This window comes from Brachyhypopomus gauderio, chromosome 13 (assembly GCF_052324685.1).
Source record: "Brachyhypopomus gauderio isolate BG-103 chromosome 13, BGAUD_0.2, whole genome shotgun sequence".
Taxonomy (NCBI): Eukaryota; Metazoa; Chordata; class Actinopteri; order Gymnotiformes; family Hypopomidae; genus Brachyhypopomus; species Brachyhypopomus gauderio.
In genome coordinates, this window is record NC_135223.1 from 522,661 (window position 1) to 548,472 (window position 25,812).

The 25,812-nt window shown below is 46.3% G+C and overlaps 1 protein-coding gene across 2 annotated transcripts; it reads right to left on the reverse strand.

The window, feature by feature from the left end:
* Positions 1 to 17: 17 nt before the first annotated feature.
* Positions 18 to 24,543, reverse strand: cgna (cingulin a). 2 transcript variants are annotated; one of them, XM_076970497.1, is made up of 21 exons: positions 24,393 to 24,543; positions 16,765 to 17,043; positions 16,050 to 16,635; positions 14,560 to 14,663; positions 14,137 to 14,206; positions 11,931 to 12,043; positions 11,587 to 11,683; positions 11,164 to 11,376; positions 10,925 to 11,073; positions 10,311 to 10,431; positions 9,939 to 10,151; positions 9,623 to 9,844; positions 9,273 to 9,521; positions 6,729 to 6,899; positions 5,718 to 5,879; positions 5,550 to 5,639; positions 5,188 to 5,271; positions 4,841 to 4,959; positions 4,579 to 4,687; positions 4,234 to 4,397; positions 18 to 1,916 (listed from the first exon to the last, which is right to left on the reverse strand). In XM_076970497.1, the coding sequence occupies exons 2-21, from the start codon at positions 17,040 to 17,042 to the stop codon at positions 1,772 to 1,774; spliced, it is 3,459 nt and encodes a 1,152-aa protein (XP_076826612.1). In that variant the 5' UTR covers position 17,043; positions 24,393 to 24,543; the 3' UTR covers positions 18 to 1,771. The 2 variants fall into 2 exon arrangements, with proteins under 2 accessions (XP_076826612.1, XP_076826611.1); XM_076970496.1 differs by having other exon boundaries at positions 11,572 to 11,683.
* Between the last annotated feature and the right edge of the window lie 1,269 nt (positions 24,544 to 25,812).

Sequence of the window (25,812 nt, forward strand, 5' to 3'; positions counted from 1 at the left end):
AAATTCATCCTGATAAAGTGTCAAATTTATTGTTATTCATCTTTTTCATCAACATGAACTCTGTACACACAGATCAAAGCATCTTATTCATGTAAAAAATAATCTTTTGATTGGTCAAACTTTAATTGTAGAAAAATATATAAACAAAAAAATAATTACAAATTTGTGTGCTTTGATAATGATTACAGAAGATCTCAAGGCATTTTTATCGTAGCCCTTGTGTGACTCCGTGTTGCAAAGGCAAATTGTCTGGAATGCATAGACACATTTTTTGCATAAAACAGCTTGATGAAAAACAACAGAATGAAATGAACAAAATCCTGCAGCAAATCAGTTCCACTGTCAAACAGCTCGATGACCCTTCAGCTCTTAACATGTTTAATCAGTGCTAAATCAGCTTAAACCATTAGCAGAGTACACAACTACTACAAATGATGAACTATATATTCCATCAGAGTCTATGCTGCAGTGGTGAGTGGTTGGATAAACCAATAGTTGGATTTATTTGTAGGTGACAAAATTGTTACAAGTTTTAATTAAAATAAAACTCAAAAGTGCTTTGACTGAGCATTTCTGGACAGTGTAGAGTTCAGCTTTGGCCGAGCCCTAATCTGCTATGACTGCCGACTCTGCTGTGGTGAAATCTGATGTTAACACAGTGAGGAAGAGGGCAGGACCACACACGGGTGCGGACACTCCACACACAGAGGCCCGCATTCACAATCGACCAATCACACCCTTTCAACCACAAATGTATTTAAATTTACAATTTATTTAAAACAATAACTTCATTTACAAAAGTAACACCAAGGTTTAATAATTGCTTGGATGTTCTCGAAATGAAGAGGATTCTGAACAAAGTTATTTACTGAATAAAATATACTTATGCTGCAGTTCTAGTGAGGTAGTGGCTGCAGGTCAGTGCTGCTGACCTCCGTGCGCTCCAAAGTCAATGTACTCGGACATTTGGGCTGGTTTCCTGTAAAGCTGGGTGTAAAGCTCGACCTTTACACACTGAGTCTAGCTGGGCACTAGTCTTCATCTGGGAGTCCAAGCCTTACAGTATTATTCTTACATCAAATGTATTTATTTTGAATGAATTTTTTTTCAGCTTTTTTCATTAGGATTTGAAAAGCCTTTACTATGTGTAGTGACTCATTCTAATCTTTCTCTCCAATTTCTAATCATCCTTCTGTTTCCTGGTATGGTCTATTCGCAGCGGGTGTATCTGCCAATTCATCTGAACTCCTCAAAATTTAATTTGCATAGCTTTCTGCTTTCTCCACTCGTATCTGCTAAAATCTTACGGTCATAAAACCGAGCGAAAGGCTAATGCTGGTACAAGGCCAGTGTGCATCACCACAGTTACCTCCATACTTTTAAAAAATAACACAAAAGACAAATGGGCAGAGATACAAGAGTGGCTGCTGGCTCTTTGTGCTTCCTGTTCATGTATTGTGTTCAGTTCAGACTCGGCTGTAGATTAAAGACAAAGAGTAGGCTACTGCCCTTCAATACAACACACACACACACACACACACACACACACACACACAGATGCACCCACACACAGACGCACACACCAACACATGACACTAAACTTGCAGCCCAAGTGCACCTCTACAGATCTAAATTCAGAGCTCTGGTTCAACGGCTACCGTTTCAAGGTTCGCCCCGCCCACCCGTGCCTTACAGCACCACCATGGAGTACTTGAAGGCCCTCTTCTTCCCTCCATCAGTCTCCTCGCTGCACCCACACCTCCGTCGTGATCTAGCAGGAGCTGGTCTTCAGATTGCCCTCTGTGAGGATGGAGGTGATGCTGGAGGGGTCATACAGGCCATCATCATCATCATCATCATCCGAGCTGAGTGCTGAGGAGTCCATCGTGTTATGTCGGGCCTGCTGGCTCTTCCTCCTGGGAGGTCAGGACTCAGGTTAGTGTCATGTGTGAACTGTGAAGCCACCTCACGATTCACATGATGAGAATGTGGTTAGAAGAATCAGGTGCAGCAGAATCAAATGATGGAAGGTTAAAAAACCAACACCAGCTGCTGAACTCAAACCAGTTTACACAGTACATCACCTATTATATATCAGCTATTATATACATCACAACATTATCAAATCAGCTATTATACAATGCATCACACAAGTGAGTACACCCCTCACATTTCTGCAAATATTTATGTATATCTTTTCATGGGACAACATTGACAAAATGTCGTATGACTCGTTAGTGTTACTAGGTATCAGGTGTGCATAGGGAGCAGGTGTGTTCAGTTTTGTAGTTCAGCACTCATACTCTACATACTGGTCACGTAAAGTTTCAACACAGCTCCTCATGGCAAAGAACTCTCCGAGGACGAATTGTTGCGCTACATGAAGATGGCCAAGGTTACAAGATCTCCAACACCCCGAAACTGAACTGCAGCACAGTGGCCAAGATCTTCCAGCGTTTTTAAAGAGCAGGGTCCACTCAGAACAGACCACACGTTGGTCGTCCAAAGAAGCTGGCTCAAATGAGCCCTTAGAAAAGTTGTACGGGTAGTCACTGTACGTGTGTTTGGTGACATGGTGTGTGCCGCACTCAACATGGACCAGAGGAAGCGAAGGAGAGCTGGAGATTAGAAAGAAGATGATAACCTTCACCCTTAACATGCTGGTCCATCAGACCATCTCCAAGGAGCTGGACGTTCCTGTGACTACAGCTGCACATATAGTTCAGAAATGTAAGATCCATGAGACTGCAGCCAACCTCCCTGGACGTGGCCGCAGGAGGAAAATTGATGACAAATCAAAGAGACGGGAGATAATACCAATGGTAACAAAAGAGCCCAGAAAAACCCCTAAAGAGATTAAAGGTGCACTTCAAGCTCAAGGAACACTGTCAGATCGCACCATTCATCCTTGTTTGAGCCAAAGTGGACTAAATGGGAGACGACCAAGGAGAACACCATTGTTGAAAAATCATTAAATAGCCAGACTGGAATTTGCCAAAATTCCTATGGACAGATGAGACAAAAATTGAACTTTTTGCCAACCAAGGCACATCAGCTTTATGTTTACAGACAGAAAAATGAAGCGTATCAAGCCAAGAGCACTGTCCCTACAGTGAAACATGGAGGAAGCTCTTCTGTTCTGGGGCTGCTTTGCTGCGTCTGGAATCTGTGCAGGTACAATGAAATATCATGACTATCAAGGAATTCTAGAGAGAATTGTGCTGGCCAGTGTCAGAAAGCTCTCAGTTGTAGGTCATGGGTGTTGCACCAGGACAATGAACCAACACACACCTAAAAACACCCAAGAATGACTAAGAGGAAAACACTGGACTATTCTGAAGTGGCCTTCTGTGAGCCCTGACCTAAATCCTATCGAGCATCTTTAGAAGGAGCTGAAACATGTCGTCTGGAAAAGGCGGCCGTCAAACCTGAAACAACAGGAGCAGTTTGCTCATGAGGAGTGGGCCACAATACCTGCGGAGAGGTGCAGACGTCTCACTGACGATTACAAGAATCGTCAGATTTCAGTGATTTACTTCAAAATGTTGTGCAACTAAATATTAGGTTAAGGGAAGGTAAAACCCTTACATACACACTAAAAGCTGGTTTGCAGTCTACAAAAGCTTCTCGGTATGCACTGCCCTCTCCAGGTCAATAAGGGTACTACAACTAGGCTAGCATTTTGATTCAACAAACTGGACAAGATGATGTGATGTCGAACTTCAGGTAAATGTAAATATTAGGGTTAAGGTTAGGGTCTCACACAACCTCATGGACAAAACAGGGAATCTGCCGTCCTGTCTGATCCTGTCTGATCCTGTCTGATCCTAGCATGTAACAATCACATGTTCAAAATCACCTTCAAATGTTCTCCCGGTTCCTTAAAGATGGTAATTAGGCCTACAGATCCAGATGATACAACTGAAATGTTCTTTGTCAACATACACATATGAAAAAATACAAACAAAAACTGCAAAACCCGCAGAAGCTCAGCTGGGTTCTGCAGTTTCTGACAGACTGACGGAGCTCTGACTTATTTGCTACTTACCAGCCCTCATGACTTTCTTGTAAAAAAATTAAGCACCACAGTTTGGTGTAAAGACAATGAAGACTTTAACACTAACAGTTAACAGTTATAAGTGTTAACAACTGTCTCCTCGTGGGTCAACACACACACACACACACACACACACACACACACACACACACACACACACACACACACACACTCACTTGAGCTCGTTCTCCAGTGCTGCTACTCTGGTCTGTAGGGCCTCTTTCTGCTCCTGCTGGTCCTCCAGATCTCTCACTGCTTTCCTGCGCAGCCCCTCCAGTCTCTCCATCTCCTCCTCACCTTCATCCACCTTCCTCTTCAGTGCCTTCACACGCAGAGCCAGCTACACACACACACACACAAACACACACACACACACACACACACACACCGGGGAAATGTCCTCAGTACACCAGGCATTATGGAACAGTGCATCTGGTGCAAATGCAGTGATGTGGGGTTTTTGTGCGCGCGCGAGAGTGTGTATGTGCGTGTAAATGAGTGTGTGTGTGTGTTTCACCCACCTGGTCTCTTTGCTCAGAGAGCTGCTGTTTCTCTTCATCCAGCGTGATGCTGAGCTCCTTCAGCTTCCTCTCCAAACGTCGTTGAGAAGACTGCGCAGAGTTTCTGTCTCTGTGGAGCACGCAGGAATTTAAGGGTCATCCTGAAGGGGGCGCTGTGTGAACTCGTATATGTGACATACAAACGTGCATGGCAAGATTCTGCTTCAGTGCTAAACCTGTGTTGTTCTTCACTCCTCAGAAGCTCCTAACGTGATCTCCCTACCTTTCTTCGTTCCTCAGACGCTCCTCCAGCTCCTGCAGTTTGGCCTCCAGCTGAGATGAACTCGACGAGCCACGTGACTGGCCCTCCATCTCAATTACACGACATCTCAACTCCTTCAACTAGGAAAGATGGAGAGAGAGAAGCAATCTTCTCAACAGGACAATTATGATCAGAAGGAAAATAAATCACTCAACTCACAAAGCTGCCAGGGACTTGGAAACAATAAGGTTCCTGAAATATTCCTCATGATTTTAGATTGAGAGAGCAGTGAATTAAGCAAAGAGTGTGAGTCCTGCCACCAGCAGTGATACCCCTCACTGGGGATGAAGATGTCTGGTGTCGTCTACCTGTCTCTCAAGGGCATTTTTGTCCAGCTCCAGGTCTTGCTTAGACGATCTTTCCTGCATGAGCTCTGAACGCAGCTGCTCGATCTACACATGCACACAGTAGAGGGCAAGACTCACATTCATAAGAACACAAACGCACAAATCCTGTATGCAGAGGTGTCAATTCCAGGTCCAGAAAGTAAAAGTCCTCACCAGGATTTTGCTCAGGCTTCCTGGATTGTGTTGATTCCACTCATTTTACCTGGATTGCACTAATTAGAAAATCTAGCAAGCTCGAGCAAAATCCTGGTGAGGACTTTAACTTTCTGAACCTGGAATTGACACCTCTGCCTCTATGTGGGTGGTGGGGGTGTAGCGCTCACCTGCTCCCTGCTCCTGGTGATCCTGTCCGTCAGCAGCTCCACGCTGTTCTTCTCCTCGTCCAACTCCAACTCCAAGTGCTTCACTTTGTCCTGGAAGCACAAATTGGGGAAAATGGTTCACAGACGTTCGTGAACGTTATGGGCCGGGCCCGGGGTGTGGGTACCTACCTCCATGCTGCGCATGTCTCTGGCCCGATCACTGACAGTGTTCTTCTGGCTCTCCAGTTCGGTCTCTAGGTGGCGCAAGCGATTGAGGAGCAGCTCACGATCCACAACGCCATTGTCCCTCTCCTCACAGCACAACAGCAGCTCCTTCTTCTGGCGAGCCAGCTGAAAGGGGAGAGGGGGAGACGAGCCGGGCTGAGCCGTCAGGGTCTTGGATCGGATTCTGCAGTTGGCACAGTGCTGTGGCCAAACTCCTATAGACTGAATGGAAGCCCAGAGGACTCAGCCTCTGTCTGGCTGCCTCCGTTCTAGCCGTCAGTCATCCTCGGGTCGCTGGCCGCTGTTAAGTCACCAGCTGTGAACACCTCATGAATGTGGAACAACAGTTTGGAGTTCAGCGTTTCACTTCGTTCTGAGCTTTTATGGAGTCCATGTGAGCACAGATGAGTCAGGCCGTGTGACACATACCACTGATTCTAATGCGTGATTAGAAACCCTACTCTAACCCTAATCCTAATGCTAAACCTAATCCTAATGCTAACCCTAATGCTAATCCTAACCCTAATGCTAATCCTAATGCTAACCCTAATCATAATGCTAAACCTAATCTTAATGCTAACCCTAATGCTAATGCTTACCCTAACCCTAATGCTAACTCGTTGATGTGATGGACCAATGAAACCTCGATGGTTACAGATTCATCTGCATTACTTCAAACACACTAATGCATCTGTTGGATCGCACCAATGTCATAACTCATTCGCTCACTCACAGGAGACTCAGCAGAAACTGCTCAGACCCGACTGGATGCTTGTAGCACAGTAAAAAAACTGGGACTAAAGACAGTTGTGGAATATATAGGTGCACAAAACACCAATATACTCCTCCACCGCACCGGACGCCTGGCAGCTGTAAGGCAGACGGCTTTAGCGCGTCAACACTCGCTGCAAGTCTCATCTGGACATTCGTGGTGGAGGAGTGAAGGAGGCCAGCAGGGGCGTGTCTGCTCCTCACCTCGTCCTGCAGGGAGCGCACACTGAGCTGGGCACGCTCCAGCTCGCCCAGCTGGTCCTTGTGGGCCTTCTGCAGGTCCTGCTGCTCCCGTCTCCACTTGTCACGCTGCTCCGTCAGCTGCGCCTGCACTGCCTGCACCGACTGGCTGGAGTCTGCGGACAGACGCTCAATCTGCAGGAATGAGGCACGGACAGAAAGAGAAAGAGAGAAAGAGAAAGAGAAAGAGAGAGATTTCAATATAATCAATATTGAAGCCACAGTATTAGAACTGTGAGGTATTTTTAGTATCACTTGATGTAGTGTCGCTGTGAAAATAAAACGTTCAAATTTACATTCAAATTTAAAAATCACCAGTGAGTCACCCAAACACCGTATCTTTGGTGTGTGCGCTCCACCCCGAAGCTACCAACCTCAAGACTACTGACTCACAAACAACCCCATTTCCAGATACATCAATTCACTGTCCCACATAAATGCAATAAAACCGGAACAATGTTTGGATTCCCTGAACGCCTTGGCAACAAAACAAAAACCTAGGAAGAAAAACTCTACCCTTAAGGGCTGCAGCCATACTGTTAAACAAGGAAAACAGGTCACCAAATCACATTAACCGCACAAAAAGACAAACTGAAGATTCAGCCCCAGGGCAAAAATCTTCACCTCAGGGCAAATACTGGGATCAAGATGCACCGTGTGTGTGTGTCCGTCGTGTCAAGGTCCTTCACCAGTTTTTGAAGCACCAGTGAGAATGAATGCAAGCCACCGCGTGGAGGGGAAGACCACCTAAAAGGTGACGTCGCCTCCGACAACGTCACAGAGAAGAAACGACTGGCTTCTTGTCGCAACGGTTTCAGACCAGTTCTAGTGCTGCTGGTCGTCATTCCACGTCGCCTGGCCGCAGTAACGGCCACAGGAGGAACGCTGCAATCAGCACACCCTCTCTCCACCTACTGATGACTGCTGCACCACTCGGGGCAGTTTGACAAGGTGCTGACGTTCACCCACACACAGCACCTCACCGAAGAATTCACACCACAGGCTGTTTGTCTGGTTTTGTTGCATTAAAAACGGGAAGTCATGCGGGCTGGGGGAGGTTGTACCATTAGATTTAAGCAGCATGCAAAATATACAGAGCTTTTAGATGCAGCACAAACAATAGTCTTCACCCCACCATTACCACCTTCTTCTGGAAGTCTCTCTTAGCTTAGCACACCTAGCCACTGTGAATTGTACCCGTTCTTCAAGGCACAACTGCTGCAGTTCCTTCAACTTAGATGGGTTGCATTGGCGTACAGCAATCTTCAAGTAGCAGAAATCACAGTTGGATTGCGGTCTGGGCTTTATTTAGGCCAATCCAAGACATATAATCACTTCAGTGTAGCTTGATCAGTATGCTAAGGGTCTTTGTCCTGCAGGAAGGTCTACATCCCAGGCTCAGGTCTTTAGCAGACTGGAACAGGCTTTCCGCAAGTACTGTCCTGTAATTAGCATCCTCCGTCTTTCCTGACTGGTTGTCCAGTCCCTCCCAATGACGCCCTCACACCATTATGCTTCACTGTGGGAATGGTGTTCTCGTCACTGAATTTGGGCCACATAGTATTTGTCATGATTAACTTTAACAAAAGTTCAGTCTCAACTGACCAATGAACCTTTCTACATGAGATCGTCCCTTGTTTGATGAAGACTTTTAAAAATAAACTCTTATTTTCCTTATACTTCAACAATTTGTCCTGTTTAGTTACATCCATTACATTAAATCCCAAAACAAATATTTAATTCCAGATAAATGCAAACACCCAGGCTGAAGGTGTGATGGAACTGTGTCTGGTCCAGTAAACATGTTGCACCAACACATACACTCCCTCGAGTAGATTTATAGAAGGTCTACAAACCTGACTAACTCACCTCTCACATAAGGAACAGATGGTTGATGAATGTAAATCTACCTGAGCAAATGTAGCAGCCTTTTCCAACAGGGCAATCTGGTGCGTCCTTTCTCCACTAACCCCTCCAAGGTTATTTTCTGTTTTGAGCCTGGCCTACAATGGACTAAGAACAGCCTAACTCATAGCCTGGGTCACCCGATGGGGGAGAGGTTCCCTCTGGAGTCTTGGTCCTCCCGAGGTTTCTTCCTTGAACCCATCCAGAGTTTCTCTTGCCACTTCGGTGTGCTCATCAGGGACCCATATGTGTGTAATGCTGCTTTGCAACATTGTGCTTATGTGTACTGTAATCCCAGGACTTCTATACAGACACCACTCACTTCTGGATGAATGTGGAAAAGTAAGGATGTCATGGTTATGATGTAAAGCTAACCAGATAAAGGACAACCGTGTCCAACTGTGCTCAAAAGAGAAACTGGGAAACATAAACCCTCTCCTACTGAACTTCGCGGGACACAGACAGACAGACAGACAGAGAAAGAGAGGACAGATAAAGAAAACAGAAGAGAATTTATACAAGATAAATCTTAAGTTTTTTTCCTTAACATAAACACAAAGTCTGGCAGTATCATCCTGTACTCTCTCAGGCTCGTGTGTGTACCTCTTTGTTGAGTTTGTCCAGGGTCCTCTCCTGCTGTCTCTTCTCCTCGTCCAGCAGGGTGTTTTCCTTGCGGAGGGCGTCCCTCTCCCCGTCCCTCTCCTCCAGGGTGCGGACCAGCTCGTCCCTGTGCTGGCCCAGTTTGGCGCGTTCACGTCGGGCCTCCTCCAGCTGCAGACGCAGCCTCCTGTTCTCCTCCTGGAGCTCCTGCTCTGCCTCCAGCGTCTGGGACACCTGTTCCTGCAGCTGGGCCTGGACGTGGGCGCAGGGCCATGCCATTCAACATGAAGCTGGGATTCTGGGATTCATGCCTGTGTGATGCACGCGCGTCTGGGATGTGAATGTATTCTCACCTCTAGACGTGCAGCTCGGTCCGTCAGGCGCGCGCTAGACTGCTGCACCGCCTCCTGCTCTTGTGTGAGCGTTTGTATGAGCGTGTGGGCGGAGCCCAGACTTCCTCTCTCCTTCTGTAGCTCCTCCTCGGCTGAAAGCAGCTGAACACGCAGGCGCTCGGCGTTCCCGCGTGCTGCACTCAACTCCTCACGCAGCGACTGCACCAATGAGGGATCAGCGAGCTACCAGAAGGGGGCGACATTGAGCAAAGTTCAAAAAGCCACGTTCAGCAGTTATGATGGCGAAACCCAACTAGGAGGATCTAGCACTGCATACCAGTTTAGCTTTCTCTTGCACTTTAGTCAGCTCCTCCTTATCTCTCCGTGATTGGTTCTTAAGCCTGTCGATCTCATACTTCTGCTCAGCGTCCTGCTCCTGATTGGCCTTCTTCAGTGAGATAATCTCCATTGTCTTCTTGTCGAGGTCCACCTTCAGCTTGTCCACATCAGCCTGGGCTTTCTTCAGGTCTGCACGACAGCGTTCCAGCTCCTGTGGTGTAGTCAGAAGAGCAGCATCGTATGTGGGTGTAGATGTGTGGGTGCCTGTGTATAGGTGTAGATGCACGTGTATGCGGGTAGATGTGTGTATGGGTGTAGATGCGTGGGTGTAGAGGCGTGTGTATGGGTGTAGATGCGTGGATGTATGTACCTGGTCAATGGCTTGAGTGTGTTTGGCGTCCGGTAAGTTCTTCTTCACAGTGTTCAGTGTTTCCTGCAGCACCGTCAGCTCCTCCTCCAACTCTTCTTTCTCCACGCGGGTCTGGAGAAGCCTGATCACAATTCACACAACCACACGAGAGTTCATCAGGCCTGTTAGAACTGGGATAGGTTGACTTCAATATAAAACAAATTAGTACAACACAAAAGAACTTTGGTATCTCCCCATGACTGAATATATTTTTTCTTTTTCTTTTCGGCAATGTTAAACATAACACAGCAGAACTTACAATATCAAAATCAATGGCCATCATCAATGATAAATAATCTGAGCTTATTTAAGAAACAATTCAGTTAATCAGTAATAATGTTCACATTTCTCCAACCAATTGCACAGAATTTAAAGGAATACATTAACATAAATTAACAAACATTACGATAAACATCAAAAACAAGCCAAAAGCAGTCGTAACGTAAAACTGAACAACCAAAGAGAGAGTGAAAATTTTTTGACGGGTCACCATGTTAACCTCCTGGAAGCGTTTACATAATAACAATAACAACACTGCTCTAGAGGCCCTTCAGACAGCCAGTGAGAGCCCTCACTCCTGCTTGGTGTGGCGTAGCTCCTCCCTGCTGCTCTGGAGCTGCTCTCTCCAGTGGGCTCCTTCCTCCCTGCTGTCCTCCAGCTCCTTCTGGAGGGAGCGCACCGTGGTGTTCACGCGCAGACGCTCCGCCTCGATGCTCGCCTGAGACTGAGGTGAACATGGGGGGAGCCATGTTAGTGGGGTCCTCAAAGTCCAGTCTGACAGTGTGTGTGTGTGTGTGTGTGTGTGTGTGTGTACCTGTGACACCTGCTCCATGCTGGATCTCAGTCTCTCCATGTCCTGGCTGTACTGGTCCCTGAGAGTTTCCATCTCGCGGTCGTGGGTTGACACTTCCTCCTTCAGCGCCCCCTTCAGGGCTGTCAGCTCCCTCTCCCTCTGCCTCAGCACCTCCTCCTGCCTCTGGTGCAGAGCGGCTGCATCTGCCAGCTCGGTGCGCAGGGCCGGAAGGTCCTGCAACATCACAACCTCACACAATAAGGGGGGGCTGCCACTTCAGTAAAGGGGGGGGGGGGGGGGGGGGGGACGACCCTAACCCTACCTTTTCTCGGAAATATCATCTGTGAGGTAAAGATGTGTGTTTAAGTGCCTGTGTCATTGGTGTGAGTGTGTGCTTGTATGTGTGTGTGTGTGTGTGTGTAAGCGGACCTCCCGTGTACTGGCCTCCTTCCTCAGCTCCTCCTGCAGTCCTGCCAGCTGATCCTCCAGCTGACGCACCAGTGTCTCCGCATTCTCCCGCTCCATACGCACAAGGGCCAGTCTGTGCGCACACACACACACACACACACACACACACACACACACACACACACACACACACACACACACACACACACACACACACACACACACACACACACCCCATGTTTTCACTGACCAAATCATACAGATGCTTTATTCATGGCAAATAAACAATGAAAGTGTGCACTAGAATATATGTGTGTGTGTCTTACTCTGAGAGTGTGTGTGTGTGTGTGTGTGTGTGTGTGTGTGTGTGTGTCTCTTACTCTGAGTGTGTGTGGTCCTGCTCAGCCTTCTTTCTGCTCAGCTGCTCCTGCAGATGGACGTTTTCGTCCAGACTCTTGTCCAGTTGTCCCTTCAACTCACCCGCTCTGTTCACCTGGAAACAGCATTGTGGGGAAACTACAGTGTCCAGCAGATCTCAGACTTTTAAACACCACGACTGGACAGTCTGTGGGTGGCAGTGGGTAATAATTTTCACTCAGGTGCAGCAACAGTAACCTGACATTAGACGAGACACTTGCCTGCAGTAGTTAAAACCAGTGAACACTGGAAAACACACATGCACTAAAGTGTGTGCAGTATCAAATTACAATGACAGATTACATTATAATAATCTCAGACCACGATCGCACTAGCCTGCACTATCGTCAGTCTTGTGACCTGCAGCTGCAGATGAACATAACAGGTTTATTCTACTTTGCTCTCCTTACAAATTACAGTCTAGGATATTGAATGTTGTAGGTTTGATACAAACGAAAGTCAACTGGCTGCAAATCTGAAAACATCTCAAAACATTATGTTATTAAAGCTACTTGGATGCTTCGGTAACGTTCGTGTTGTCTGTAATAGGACTGAAATGGTAAGAATACGTGTTGTGGTGCGTGTACCGGACACACTGTGCTCGCCCACCTCTCCGTTACAGAGGAACAGTTGTAGCTCTCACCGGCAACGCAAAACTTTCCCACGCGGCTTTTACCTTGAAACGAGCAGGTGTGTCTTCTAGCTCATGTGGGACATTTGTATTCGCCATAGTGCGACTGGCTCAGTCAGAGGCCAAAGACCTTGAGCTACACTTAGCATGGTATGTTGATAACGGCCTAACGCCGCTTAATTTATGTTGACGAATCCTCGCGCATAGTTTAGCACTACCACGACTGCATGCAACGGTACCACACACACGTACCGGTACTGGTACCAGTTCACCTCCACTATACACCACAATAGTGTTCGCCTTTGCAGAATAAACTACCATGAAACATAACGTAGATATGTAGGCCTACACCTCCATGACAAAGACTTCAGGGGTCAAATAATGTTTCCCATTATGTAAAGACGATTCGCTTTTTTCTGTGTAATATGTGGTATGTCATTAAGAATAACGACAAAAAGTCCCTCTTGCGAGTTTAAAAATAAATCAGACTTCAACTTCAAAAGAACAAAAATCGTTTAAAGAACGACCATCTGACCAAATGGCCTCAACCCAGGTGTGCGTGCCGTTGCTCACTGTAATTACACTGCGGTTATCAGACCATCGCTTTATCCTGCCAGACTGCGAATACTGTACTTAGCAGTCATCACCTCCCTACTCCATCATACAGACTAACCACTAAATTCTGCCATGAGCCATTTCCAGAGTAGCCTCTGCAAATGTGTGTTCCGAATACTCCGAGCTGCTCTCTCTAAACGGGCTCAGATGTTGTAAGTGCTCTCGGGTCTGCTGCCAATTCAATATAGCGCGGGGAGAGGTGCCAACTCTCAGAGGGCCGTTAAATGTAACGTCTGTTTGAGCCCTGCCCGCTACCGTGCCAACTCGGCCAGAGAGCAGCGGGAGAGACCGTGATGTGAAAGCCCAATCAGATGGCACCTAATGCCACTTAATGCCTGGCATTAAAAAGACCTGCTGTACCTTAACATAGCAAACCTAGTACCTCCCTTGCAACACTATTGACATCGACAGGATATAAAGATTTAAGACCTTACAGGAATGTAAAATGGATCAATTTAAATGGAAATAATTTGGGGTTTTGGACTAGATTTCCTACTACTAGTAGAAAAAACGTGCAAACGGAGCATACATTAAGCATTAGAATGTGCCTGCAGGCTTGCCTGCAGTGTTGTGTGCTGTCAGGGTGTGTTGTCTGCTGTATCGTAAGAGGAGGGGACAGCTGTTCTGAGAGCCTGCAGACATGCAGTCTGTCCAGTCTGGAAATCCGATTTTTCTTTGACAAAGTTAACATATGCAGATCATAGCAGGACATGCAAACACGAAGTGAAGTCCTGCCAACATGACTGGTTTTACCTCAGACTGGGCAGGGTGCACGCTTACTCTCTACTGCCAAACGGAAACGGCCCTCTGCACAAAGAGGCTTTTAAGGACTCACTGGGGAGATGAAGAGTTAGGGCTCCGGGGGACGTGGGTAATGTTGAAAGTTAAATCTGGGCGTGAAACAGAACCGGCAGACGGGTTACCTGGAGACGCTGGATCTTATCGCAGATGATCCGGGCTCGCCGTTTAATGGTGGCGTCACTCTCGCTGCTCCTAAAGAGAGAGGAGAGACGTCCAGTGAACCTGCTGGTGCTTGGTAGGTTCATCACGTCCACCATGGAATGTGAGTTCACAACACTTAGCTGAGACTTAACCAGTTCAGTATTAGTAAACAAGGGAGAACTGGACAGCTGGAATAAGAATGACCAGTTAGTTACTTTATCATCATTTTATCCATAACCTGGTGTAGAGCAACCACAGATTATGCAAGTACTACATCTGGTTAAGTTTGTGTGGGATAAATTTAGACCAGAACAGATATTGGAGTTCCCCTCATCACTGTACCCACCCACCCCGCCACTGATCCACCACCATCACCATCACTGTACCCCCCCCCATCACTGTACCCTTGCTGCAGGACACTACGGATGATCTGCTGGATCTGATCGTCTTCGTTTGCCAGATCTGATCCCGAACTCTGACCCTGGTCCATCAAAAGATCAGGAGTCACCTGAAGACAGAAATCAAAGACTGGAAATGTAACAGGAGATTTTGGTGTACACGTGCACACACACAAGCAGATGGCTTACAAGTTCTGAGGTATCCATTATGCTGTCAGAAAATTATCACTTGCTAACATGCGGTCACGTATCTTAAAAAAAATAAAAATAATAAATAAAAAAAATCAGGAAAAACACGCATTTTTTGCTGATTCCAGTTTCTTACACACACACACACACACACACACACACACACACACACACACACACACACACACTTGAAACACAAGGCACTTAAATTCTTGCAGCAAGTTACAATCCATCACTCTACACCAGGGGTGCTCACAGTTTTCAGCTTGCGAGCTACTTATAAGATGACCAAGTCAGAAAGATCTACCGGGGTGGCGGCGAACGTAATTTGTTGAGCGGGGGGGGGGGGGGGGGGGGGGGGGGGGGGGGGGTGGCGACCGTAATTTGTTGAGCGGGGGGGGGGGGGGGGGGGGGTGGCGGGGGGTGGCGAACGTAATTTGTTGAGTGGATTGCAGATTGGCTACCGTGAATGTCAATCAAAATACAACCGTCAGAGCAGATGTGCGATTCATCTACTACTATTTTATGTGACGCGATCTACGCACATTCCTTCGCGATCGACCGACACTTCCTTCGCGATCGACCGGTCGATCGCGATCGACGTAATGAGCACCCCTGCTCTACACTGTAATCTGAGATCAGGCTCTGTGAGCAGACACCACTACACTAAATCAAGGCCTATCATGTTTACAGGGACACGGGCAGTGTGATGGATTGACTTTCTCTAATCTACAGTTCCGTTCAGATCACATTCAGCAGAGAGCTACTCGCCAACAAGCATCAGACAGTGGGTGACTGAGGACATTTTTAGCAATGCCACAGAATTTACCAAGTGAGAAATGTGAGGATGGGACCACTATTAGCTGATCCAGGTCAACACTGGACCTCAAAGGATCAAGATACATGTAGTAAAATAATAAAATGGGCAGCTATGACCTGAAAACATGCAGGAATCTGGCCCAGACCAGCCTGTTCCCATACTGGCCGCAGGGCCCCCTGACAGAGCCACAGCTTTGATGTGTCCAAGTTCCCAATACATGAGATTAGAAGCAAAAATGTGGAACCACCTGGGGCCTCAAATAGAGCAGCATTGGTATAGAATACAAGGTCAAAGTTCACAGTTCAATATTTAGTTTAAGACAAACAATGGAGAGCATTTAAAATAGCACCAATATCCTGAACTGGTTCTCTGAAACATGATCAAATAGACTTCCATATTTAACCCGTAATGAATGGCCCTGTAATTTGCTCATCTTCGTAGGCGATATCCTTCTAAAACAAACAAGGTTAATTTCAGATACACTCACATGAGAATCCACATTGGCCAAGCCAGATGAAGGCAGGGCCGTGACCTTGGCAACAGATCCAGAGCTCCGCCCCATGCTGCCATAAGCAGAAGCAGGTGTGGGGGCGGGGGGTGTGGCGTTGTATGCATTTAGAGTGGTGGGAGGAGCCGACGAGACAAGCTGAGGCCTGTTCGCCGATTCCAGAGCAGAAGAGCTCCCCCTAGTGGAACCTCCAACAGACACAGCTTCTTCAGTGCCAGCACCACCTCTGTTGAACCTGCCCAGGGGTCTGTTGGCCGGAGAGCGGAGTCCGCGGGGGTCATCGGGGGTCGGCTCGGGTGAGGCGCCGTAGCCCCTCAGGGGGGGTCTCTCCGGTGTACCGTTCAGGCCGGCCTGAAGCGACCCGCCCCAGACGCTCGAGTCGGGCCGGCCGCCGGACGCGTCCAGACTCCCGTAGCTGCCCGAGTGGCCGTCGCCAGGGGGACGGCGGGACTCGTGACCATATTCGTCCCTGTCCAGCAGGGAGCCGTGCGAATGTGCACGACGCAGGTGGCCGTCTGCTACCGTCAGCGAGGGGTTCAGACCCTCATGGCCATCGTCCCTCCTCCTGACGGGCCCGGGGAGCAGAGAAATAAACACAATGTTGCTGAATACGATCACTTTGCTTTCAAAGAGGATCACTTAAGTGTTCCACTAGCGGCTGGAGTCCAGATGTGTGGTGTGGAGGTGAACCCACCTGGGTAAGCTGCCGTAGGCCGGAGGCGGACAGTGCGGCTGGCTGCGGAGCTGAACGCCGTACGAGTCGCCCTTCTCGCCCTCCTTCAGCACCACGTAGGGATGCCCCGCGATGCCCTGTACCCGGACCGCCACACCATAGCGGGACGACTTGGTGGGGCCCTCTCGCCGCCAGCCTGACCCGGTCCCGCCGCCCCCCGTGTCATGCAGGTCGTTTATGAAGCGGATCTGGACCCCGTAATCCACCGGGGTCTTTCGGACCGGAGTCGATGTGGACATGCTGAAAGAGGCATGAGGAAGAGTCCAACATGAGTCATTTATTTAGTACTACTAATCGCTGTTTCACTGTTTAGATGCTCAGAACAATTCAAGCTCCTTAAGGACAGTAAGTTCAAAACGATTCTATTCATAAGAGAAGTGTGAATGAATGAAGGGATATTAATATTAATTAGTTATATTAATATACAAATATTCATATAGTGCCTTTCAAGGAACACAAGGTCACAGTTGTAATTTTACAATTATCACACACAGCTTTTATACCCAGTCACATTACGGTGAATACACACAGGCAAAGGAGAAACAGAATGTTCATTTATTTAATAATAAATACTACAGTAAAACTACAGTAAGTGAGCAATGCCAAGACAAAATAAATACAAAAGACACACTGTGGAAATAGTGTATAATGAATGTTTGTATCCACCGTTTCTCTCTGCGTGTGCATGAATGAAGCCATCATCAGTTTAGCTTAACTAGAACGTACACCGTGATGGAGCTGAAACTTTGACTGTAGTAACTGTGCTCCACAGAAGGCTGAATAAGTAATGCTCAATGGCCAAAACGGGCCAATGTGGGCAGGCTAATGTGCAGGAGAAACAGACCACAGGTCAACCACCTTCTGTGCTTTAGCTATTTCTGCTGCGTTGGCTGTGAGCATATGGGTTATGGAAACATTCCAGTGTGGGGATCACCTGGACGTCACGACCAGTGACTCATCCGTCTGACTGACAGAACCAGCTGCGGAGCGTATACACATTACACAGCAGGAGAATTTCCCTAGTACACATTTATTGGAGATGTTGATACTGTAACTATAAATACTATGTGTTCGATGCCAATGGTGAGGGGAATGAACAATTCAGCATTTTTTATTGTGATTTACAAATTGCAATATTTAAACATCAGTGTGTATATTGTTCCATCATGACAATAGTCCTGCAATAGTGTGCTTTATGGACAAACCTCACACATTCATTAAATTAATAAGAATAACGGAGTTCAATTATGTGAACTGAAATCCAGTAGCTAAGCAGTGCTAAGCAGTCCACAAACTTCACTGTATCTAAACTACAAAGGAGTCAATGATATTTTTTTTTACTATGTCCCGACATGATCAGAAATACTTGTTGCTTTTGATTTAAACTGTTCACATGGCAGTCTATATAAAAGCCTAGAGTTCTTAGGTCAAAGCTGGTCATCTAGGGTCAAGAATGTTGTATATAACTGGAGACATGAGGTATAAACTGACCCACTATTCTTATTCAACCACAGGAGAACGTGTGTAGTGTCACGATCTGTTTGAGACACCAGTAAAAATGGTGAAGACAGATTTCTTCAGTGTATTACTATACAGCAGCACCACTGTTCTCAAGCACAAAAGCAGGTCTGTTCGGTTCCTGATAGCCCAGGTGATTTCATAGCAAATACAGCCCTGTAGTCTGAACTCTGATACATATACGCACTCTGAAACACACCCTTCACGTTTCCACGGTTACTCATTAACCACGAGGCACACGGGCCTCCAAACCCCCAAGAACAAAGGGCAAGAGCGCTTCAAACCTCATCTGATACGCGTCTCTGAAATGGTTATATTTAAAAAAGATTTTAATAACACTGCAGTGTTATGTAGCAAGTTTTCCACCAGGACCTGTGCCAGAAACAAACCGCTTACATGATTTATTATTTCTCTCTTTGTGGTGTTACTACACCAATAGTGAAAGAACAGGCTACATTCCCAGTACACAAAGTGGTTAATTATTCATGATCCACTTAAGATCAAAAGTGTAAGTTAACTGAATAATTAGTTGCACCAGAGACTGGCTTGGGCTAACCAGGTTCACCCAGGTTCACTCATGAAAGGATAAAACATCTTACTAAAACAAGCCATAGTTTAAGGAGACTTGCGCATAGTTCAGCATTTTCCTCAAAAACCAGTCCAGTTTATCTTCATCATTTCCAAATTCTCACAGCACTTCTTGAACCTTCAGCAAATGTCACATATTTCATGTACTAGCACAGAAAGCAGATGGGTCAGGGACGAAAGGTGTGGCAGCAGCTGAGATTAAACTCCACCAGCATCTTCACTTTGTCTAGACGCCATTTGCTTTTGTTCTTTTATCAGGCCAGATTCTGTGACTTACACTGTGGAATGATACCGGAGTGATCCTTATCCTTATGTAATATGAACACGTCTCATGTCAGATATGGTTGTTTACAAAGCAAAAGATCAGATTTAGTGTGGGTCCGAGTACAACCAGAGTTTCATAAACTGTAGACATAAAACAGACGTGGTTTGATTTGCACTCATGTAACCCTATAACCACCATTTCATTAGAACTCCCTGCTGTTACAGAATCACAGACAACAGAGAAACGCAGAAGTCAAAAGAGAATGACAACAAATAAAAAAGGGCAGACCTGCTGGACTTATCAAAGTTCACTGAAACGAGAGACACACCTGTACTGGTGACACACACACACACACCTCTTCATTTGGTTTGGATTTTAAACCAATAAACAGCAACAAATTACACACAGCCCATTGCATATCCTCTCATGAACAAGAACAATTTTCTCTCTGGCACCTACTGAAACATTACCACCTTCCTGTAGCCTTCACTCAAATGACCAGTCCGTGTGAAACTGCAGACAGGCAGAGAGAGAGAGAGAGAGAGAGAGAGAGAGAGAGAGAGAGAGAGAGAGAGAGAGAGAGAGAGAGAGAGAGAGAGAGAGAGAATTGAATTGAATTGAGAGACAGAGAGAGAGAGACAGAGAGAGAGAGACAGAGAGAGAGACAGAGAGAGAGAGAGAGACACACAGAGAGAGAGACAGAGAGACAGAGAGTGAATGAATCCAATAAAGATAAATCAGGTCAGTGCTGCTGGGAGCCAATGGGATGAGGTTAAAGAGCCTGTGAAAGGCTCTCTTGTGACCATCCAAGCAGCGGATACACCATTGAGGGGACCAGTACTGAGGGGGCACACCGCCGAGCCCCTCAGTCATGTGACACTGAGAGAGACTGGAACTTGGATCTTAATATTCATATAAAATGTGAAGGGCGGGGAGGGGGGAAGGTTTCCCCCTGAAGCCTTTTATATAAGGTTTAGGGTTTGGACCTCGTTGGACCCAGACTGCCAGGACAGACTGCCATTTCTTACTTCATCTTACTACCCATTTTGTTCTTTATTGCTCACATCATTTATGTTGTGGTGTCTTAACCAGAGGAGGATGGTCTCCCCCTTTTGAGTCTTGGTTCTCTTCGAGGTTTCTTCATTATGCTCATTGACATTTTTGGCAGATAGCTCAGACCTTAGGTCCGGGGAACAAAAGTTGTTGAGCGGGGGGAGGGGGGGGGGGGTGAACGTAACAAAATGGGTGGAGAATGTAACACTCACCTGAAAATGAATTCTCCGGTTTAAAATATAGTCTCCCGTTAAAATTTTTTTGGCATTTGGGTCCGTATCCAGTTAATCAGGAATGTGATTGGGTCCGGACAGGACGGCGTTCGGGTCCAGATCCGGACCGCGGTCCGCCATTTGGTGATACCTGCTCTATGACCAGGGACACACCGACTCGACGATCCACTAACGGATGGCGTCGGGCTGTTGGAAGGCATTGGTGATGACGTAGTTGGTCATAGTTAAAGTTGTTTTGGCCGAATGTTCCATATGTGAGCGATTTTGATGGATCTACCAAGGCAGTGTGTCAGGCTAGCATTATATTTGCACTGACAGCAGCTTTACGAGAGGGCCCTAGGTTGGGAGTTTCTGTTTCCCCCAGACGTGTTAAGGAATCAGTTGAACCACCGTGGTCGCTCACGCCGGAGTGAAACAGCTGCTCCCTCTGCATCGGTGCAGCTGTTCATCCCCTCTGTGAACTGCAGGGTGGTTGCACGGTGGGGTCAGACGGGAGATGTTGGGCAGAACAACGGTGTGAGGTGAGCGTGGGGAAGGGGAGCAGCACGGGGGGCCTCGTGTCCCTGTTCCCATGGTGAAGTGGGGCAGAACATGAAGACAATGTAGACAATGCTGTTCCCCATCTGAACCAATCAGTGTTGAGCACACGCACACGCATGACCTCAAGATAAGCAGTGAATTACTGCAGTCCCACACCACTGCGGCTGACATGAGCCTGGGAAAATGTGTTGGCCTTAGTGTAACTGTAAACCATGACCGGTACTGAGTAGAATCAGAGCACTTAAGTATAACGGACGCACTATGATCTAAACAAAAATGGGGAACAGCTGTATTGTCGAACACCTATTGATGCATATTCACTCTCCAGACGAGGCCTCCACCCGAGGAACGTGCACATCTCCACCTACATCCTCGCTCTCCTCCACCCGAGGAACGTGCACATCTCTACCTACACCATCGCTCTCCTCAGCGTGCCAGGCTGAGCCTGCCAGTTAGTGTTTTAGTCCTTCTACAGCAACTCTGAAAGGTCTTTCGTGCAACCTGCAAAGCCGGATACACGTTACAGTCCGGATCAGCTTTGGCACAGGGGCCCATTTATTTATGCACAAGCAGCTCTAAATAGAAGCCTCCTTTACTACAGAAGAGCCGCAGAGGGAGGGTTGTATGATTTGATAAGAACCCAGCTACAAACTGCTCATCCAAACCAAACACGGACGTCATTTAGCAAATCAGAGGTCTTGAGCAAATCAGTATTTATAAGGAATGCGGTTTGAGTTGTGAAAACACGTTGCCAGGCCACGTTGCCAGGTTTCACTTTCCACTTTCTGATTCCAGCTAAAAAATGAGAGGCAACTGGTAACAGGCCTCCAGTGGTGCTGCAGGTTTTGTTTCAACTTTTGGTGGGGGGGGGGGGAGGATCTGGCCACCCAGCCTACACTACATGAACAGTGTGAGCAGAGGCCCAAAACGCCCACCCAAAACTACACCCACGGTCGACCCATCCTGACATGAAAACGAAAACCAAATGTTGGCCAACAGTGTGGCATTCGCCTTGCACCCTGAATTAAAGAAAGGTGCCCAGACATGATTGCTCACCATTACGGTAATTAGATCTCATTCTCACCTTTCAAATATCTAAATGGAAAAATAATATCTGTAAAATATATGTAAAGAATGTGCCAGGTCAAGACAGAAAATACCATACCCATTGTTTTGTAATGTTTGTGCACATCACCTGAAGGTCCCCGTGGTGTCGGAACCCTGAACTTTAGGGTAAAGCGACTCCACAGGTAGATACTGATGTCTTATTTCCCAAAACACCACCATTTAGTGCCGATTCCCTAATTAGACACATGGGTAAAACTAACTCACTTATTCAGACAGACACCAGTCAGACCTCAGGGGACCTCTGTCCACAGCTGGACCCACTCAGCTGTTCACAATCTCTTATCGTCTTTCTAAATTCAATCTTCCTTCTCTTAAATTGAATTGTCTCCCTCATGCTCTCAGAGGAGCTTCAGTTATTAGGACACATGGCTACTGAGCTGATCCAGAGCCACGGAGGGCAAGAAAAACAAGCGCTCACTCCAAATCCTCTGAAAATGGGATTCTGTGGCCATCTTCCTCTCAGACTCCTCCCCTCTCTGTCCCCCCTCCCCTCTCTGTCATTAGTCAATACTTTTTCCCCGCAGGAAATGGACAGAAACCATTTTTGTATAGTTTCCTGCTAGTTAGGCCTAACTGTTGACATTCTCCCAGTTTAACCATTCAGCATCGCTCACACATGGTCCTCATCTTTATGGATTTAGGACCAGGAGGGTACAGACGAAGGAGATGTAGGAACAATCTGACCAACTCAATCACCATCCTCACCCCCACCACCACCACCTGCACCAGTCAGGCCTAATACATTGTTCCCTATATTGAACATTATCTGATCCTACATAGACTACTTTATAAATGTTCCTGTCATAATGTGACTCAGAGTTAAAGCTCCCTGTGAACACATGTTATGTTTCTTCTGAAAACCTAATCAAAATGTCATGGAAATGCTGATAGGTATTGCAGGCATGTTCTTATCCACAGCAGGTTCATCAAGGCATTTTTCCACTGGGCTGGTGCTCAACTCCCTCAGCAGTCTTTGTCTTATTTCCCAAACTCCCTGACGGAAATCTGAGCTTCAGTCCTCTTTTCACCATCAAACAAACCAGCATTTATTCTTCTGCCTGGCCCGAACAGGCCTCAACGACTTTTATATATGTAAGAAACTGGAGAAATATTTCAACATATAGCACATATACCACAAACAAGGACGTGCTGGTATCGGTTTTAGGACAAATCATTTGCTTCTCACATGAGAAAGGTGTGTCTGCATTTCTCGATTTCATTACCAACAACAAACGCAAGATCTAAGTGAACACTTTTGCCTTATTTGTTAGAGTGACATCGATTCTAGAAGTCAATATCCAGAATACCAGCAGTAAGATGAGTTACGGGACACCGAAGGTTTATTTTACGAGCACATTAAACATACGGGACCTATTCGTCAAGGTCCCGGTGTGTAAGACCAGCCTGTGGATTAGAAGCTGCGTATCTGGAGCCCGGGCACGGCTCGGACCAGGACATTCCTACACAATGATTCACTGGTTTCACTGTTCAGAAGAAACCTCGACACAAAAACAAACTCCAGATTCACCACCATCACCTTTGAAATGTTACACAACGAAGGAAATGTAATTAATCGCGTTTTTCGTCCTCAAACGTCGCTAAAACTGAAACGTTTCATGAAACGGCAACACTTAAGTATCAGTGTCATTTATTATATTAAATATCACCAGCCGAACAGATTACAGTATGGTCTGAATGTTTAAAACGGTAAAGTGTTTACAGTTTAGGGTTCACCAGCTACCTTAACTGTTTCCCCAGGAGCCGCAGGCGGAAGCCGCAGGTGTTGGTGGCCACCGAGCAGGTGCACCTGCGGCTCCACCTGTACACCCGCGACCTCCACCTGTACACCCGCGACCTCCACCTGTACACCCGCGACCTCCGCCACTTCATTAATGGCAGTAATTCAAATAATCTTGGAGTCGTAAACTACTTAGAGAGACAGTTAATTGAAAACTGTCAACACTGTTCTAGACATTAATCCTTTCGCTAGACGTAAATAACTACCGACTTCCAGCAAGTACCATTAGGGGAGCAATGTTCTAGTCAGGCAAACGGAATATATGAAATATCACAATTATATTTTTAGTTAGTACTTGTTTTCCAGCTAATTAGTTAGATATGGCAGTGATAAGCAAACCTTGATTACAACTCAACTAGACAGGTCAGCTGGGTAGAGAAAAGTTCTTCATCCAGCACATTAATCACCCAGCGTGTCCGAGCAGATCTCTGCCGGGACGGAGTGAAGCAGAGCCGGGAGGCTTTACCTCAGCTACGGGCGCTTGTTGCAGAGTTTCCACGTTGTTGTGTTGCGTGTCGTGTCCTCCGTCCTAGCGCACCAGGAGAGCTTCCCCGCGTACGACCGAACCACTCAAACCCTGGTGGACATCGCCTGTTTGCCAAATACAACCTGTTACCTTTTCGGCCGATGCTACTGGCCCCGCCCAGCGGGGGTCCTGCGAGACTAATGTCATTGGTTAACTGCAGCGTCGTGGGCGGAACCATAAACCACGTGGTCGCTTCTTTTCAATGAACGACGAGCAACTGGCGCCACTGGCTGAAACGTTTATCAAAACCAACAAGATCCAGAATACATATTAATAAAATATTTACTATATTTTCACCAATCGTCAAAGTGTAGTATCATAAATGATACATACTCCCTAAAAGCACAGCCGACTTTCCACGGGCGTTAATGCTGGAATATAGCACCATGTGAACTCTATAATAAGTTCCGCTTGAAATAAATGAAAATGCCTTTCAAAAATCATTTTCATTTTAGCAGCCGCTCTTATCCATACCAATGTACAGAACGATTTGTAATCTCTTTTAACAACAGCTGTTAACAACTATTTTTATCTTCCATGGGTTCGTCTTTTTCATATTACAGTACTTAGAAACACCTACTTGGCACACTGAAAATCCACCACCAGAGCGGCTATTATTTGGGAAGTCGTTCCATAGGATTAACGCTCACATGGTAATGACTCAGCACCGATGAAAGATGGCTAGGACAGACAGGCAGCAGGAACTGTACATGTACACGGTGTAACTACATTTGTGAGTGTATACGCAATACTGCGCACCTCGTTTTTGGCTGTCATTTTGTTCTGGTCAGTTAAATAAATCCATTGTTTTTGGCTTATTCACTACACATAGTGAAGATTATTTGTGTTTACTGTGTTATTAGTACCGGCCACTAGAGGGAGACATTGGCAATGACTGGCCATGGTGACCTTGGATCATAGACGTAGCCTACTGTACATAGTAATAGTAGAAGAACTATTACTAAAAACCATCATCATCATCATCATCATCTTTATCGTAATCTGTATAATCTTTATCATCATCATCATCTTCATCATCAGCATTATATCATCATCATCATCATCATCGTCATTATCCTTATCGTCATCTTTATCATTATCATCATAATCATAATCATAATCATCATCATCATCATCATCATCATCATATCATCATTTTATCATCATCACCATTATCCTTATCGTCATCTTTATCATCATCATCATCACCATCATCCTTATCGTCATCTTTATCATCATCATCATCATCATCATCATCATCATATCATCATTATATCATCATCATTATCCTTATCATCATCAAATCATCATTATATCATCATCATTATCCTTATCGTCATCTTTATCATCATCATCATCA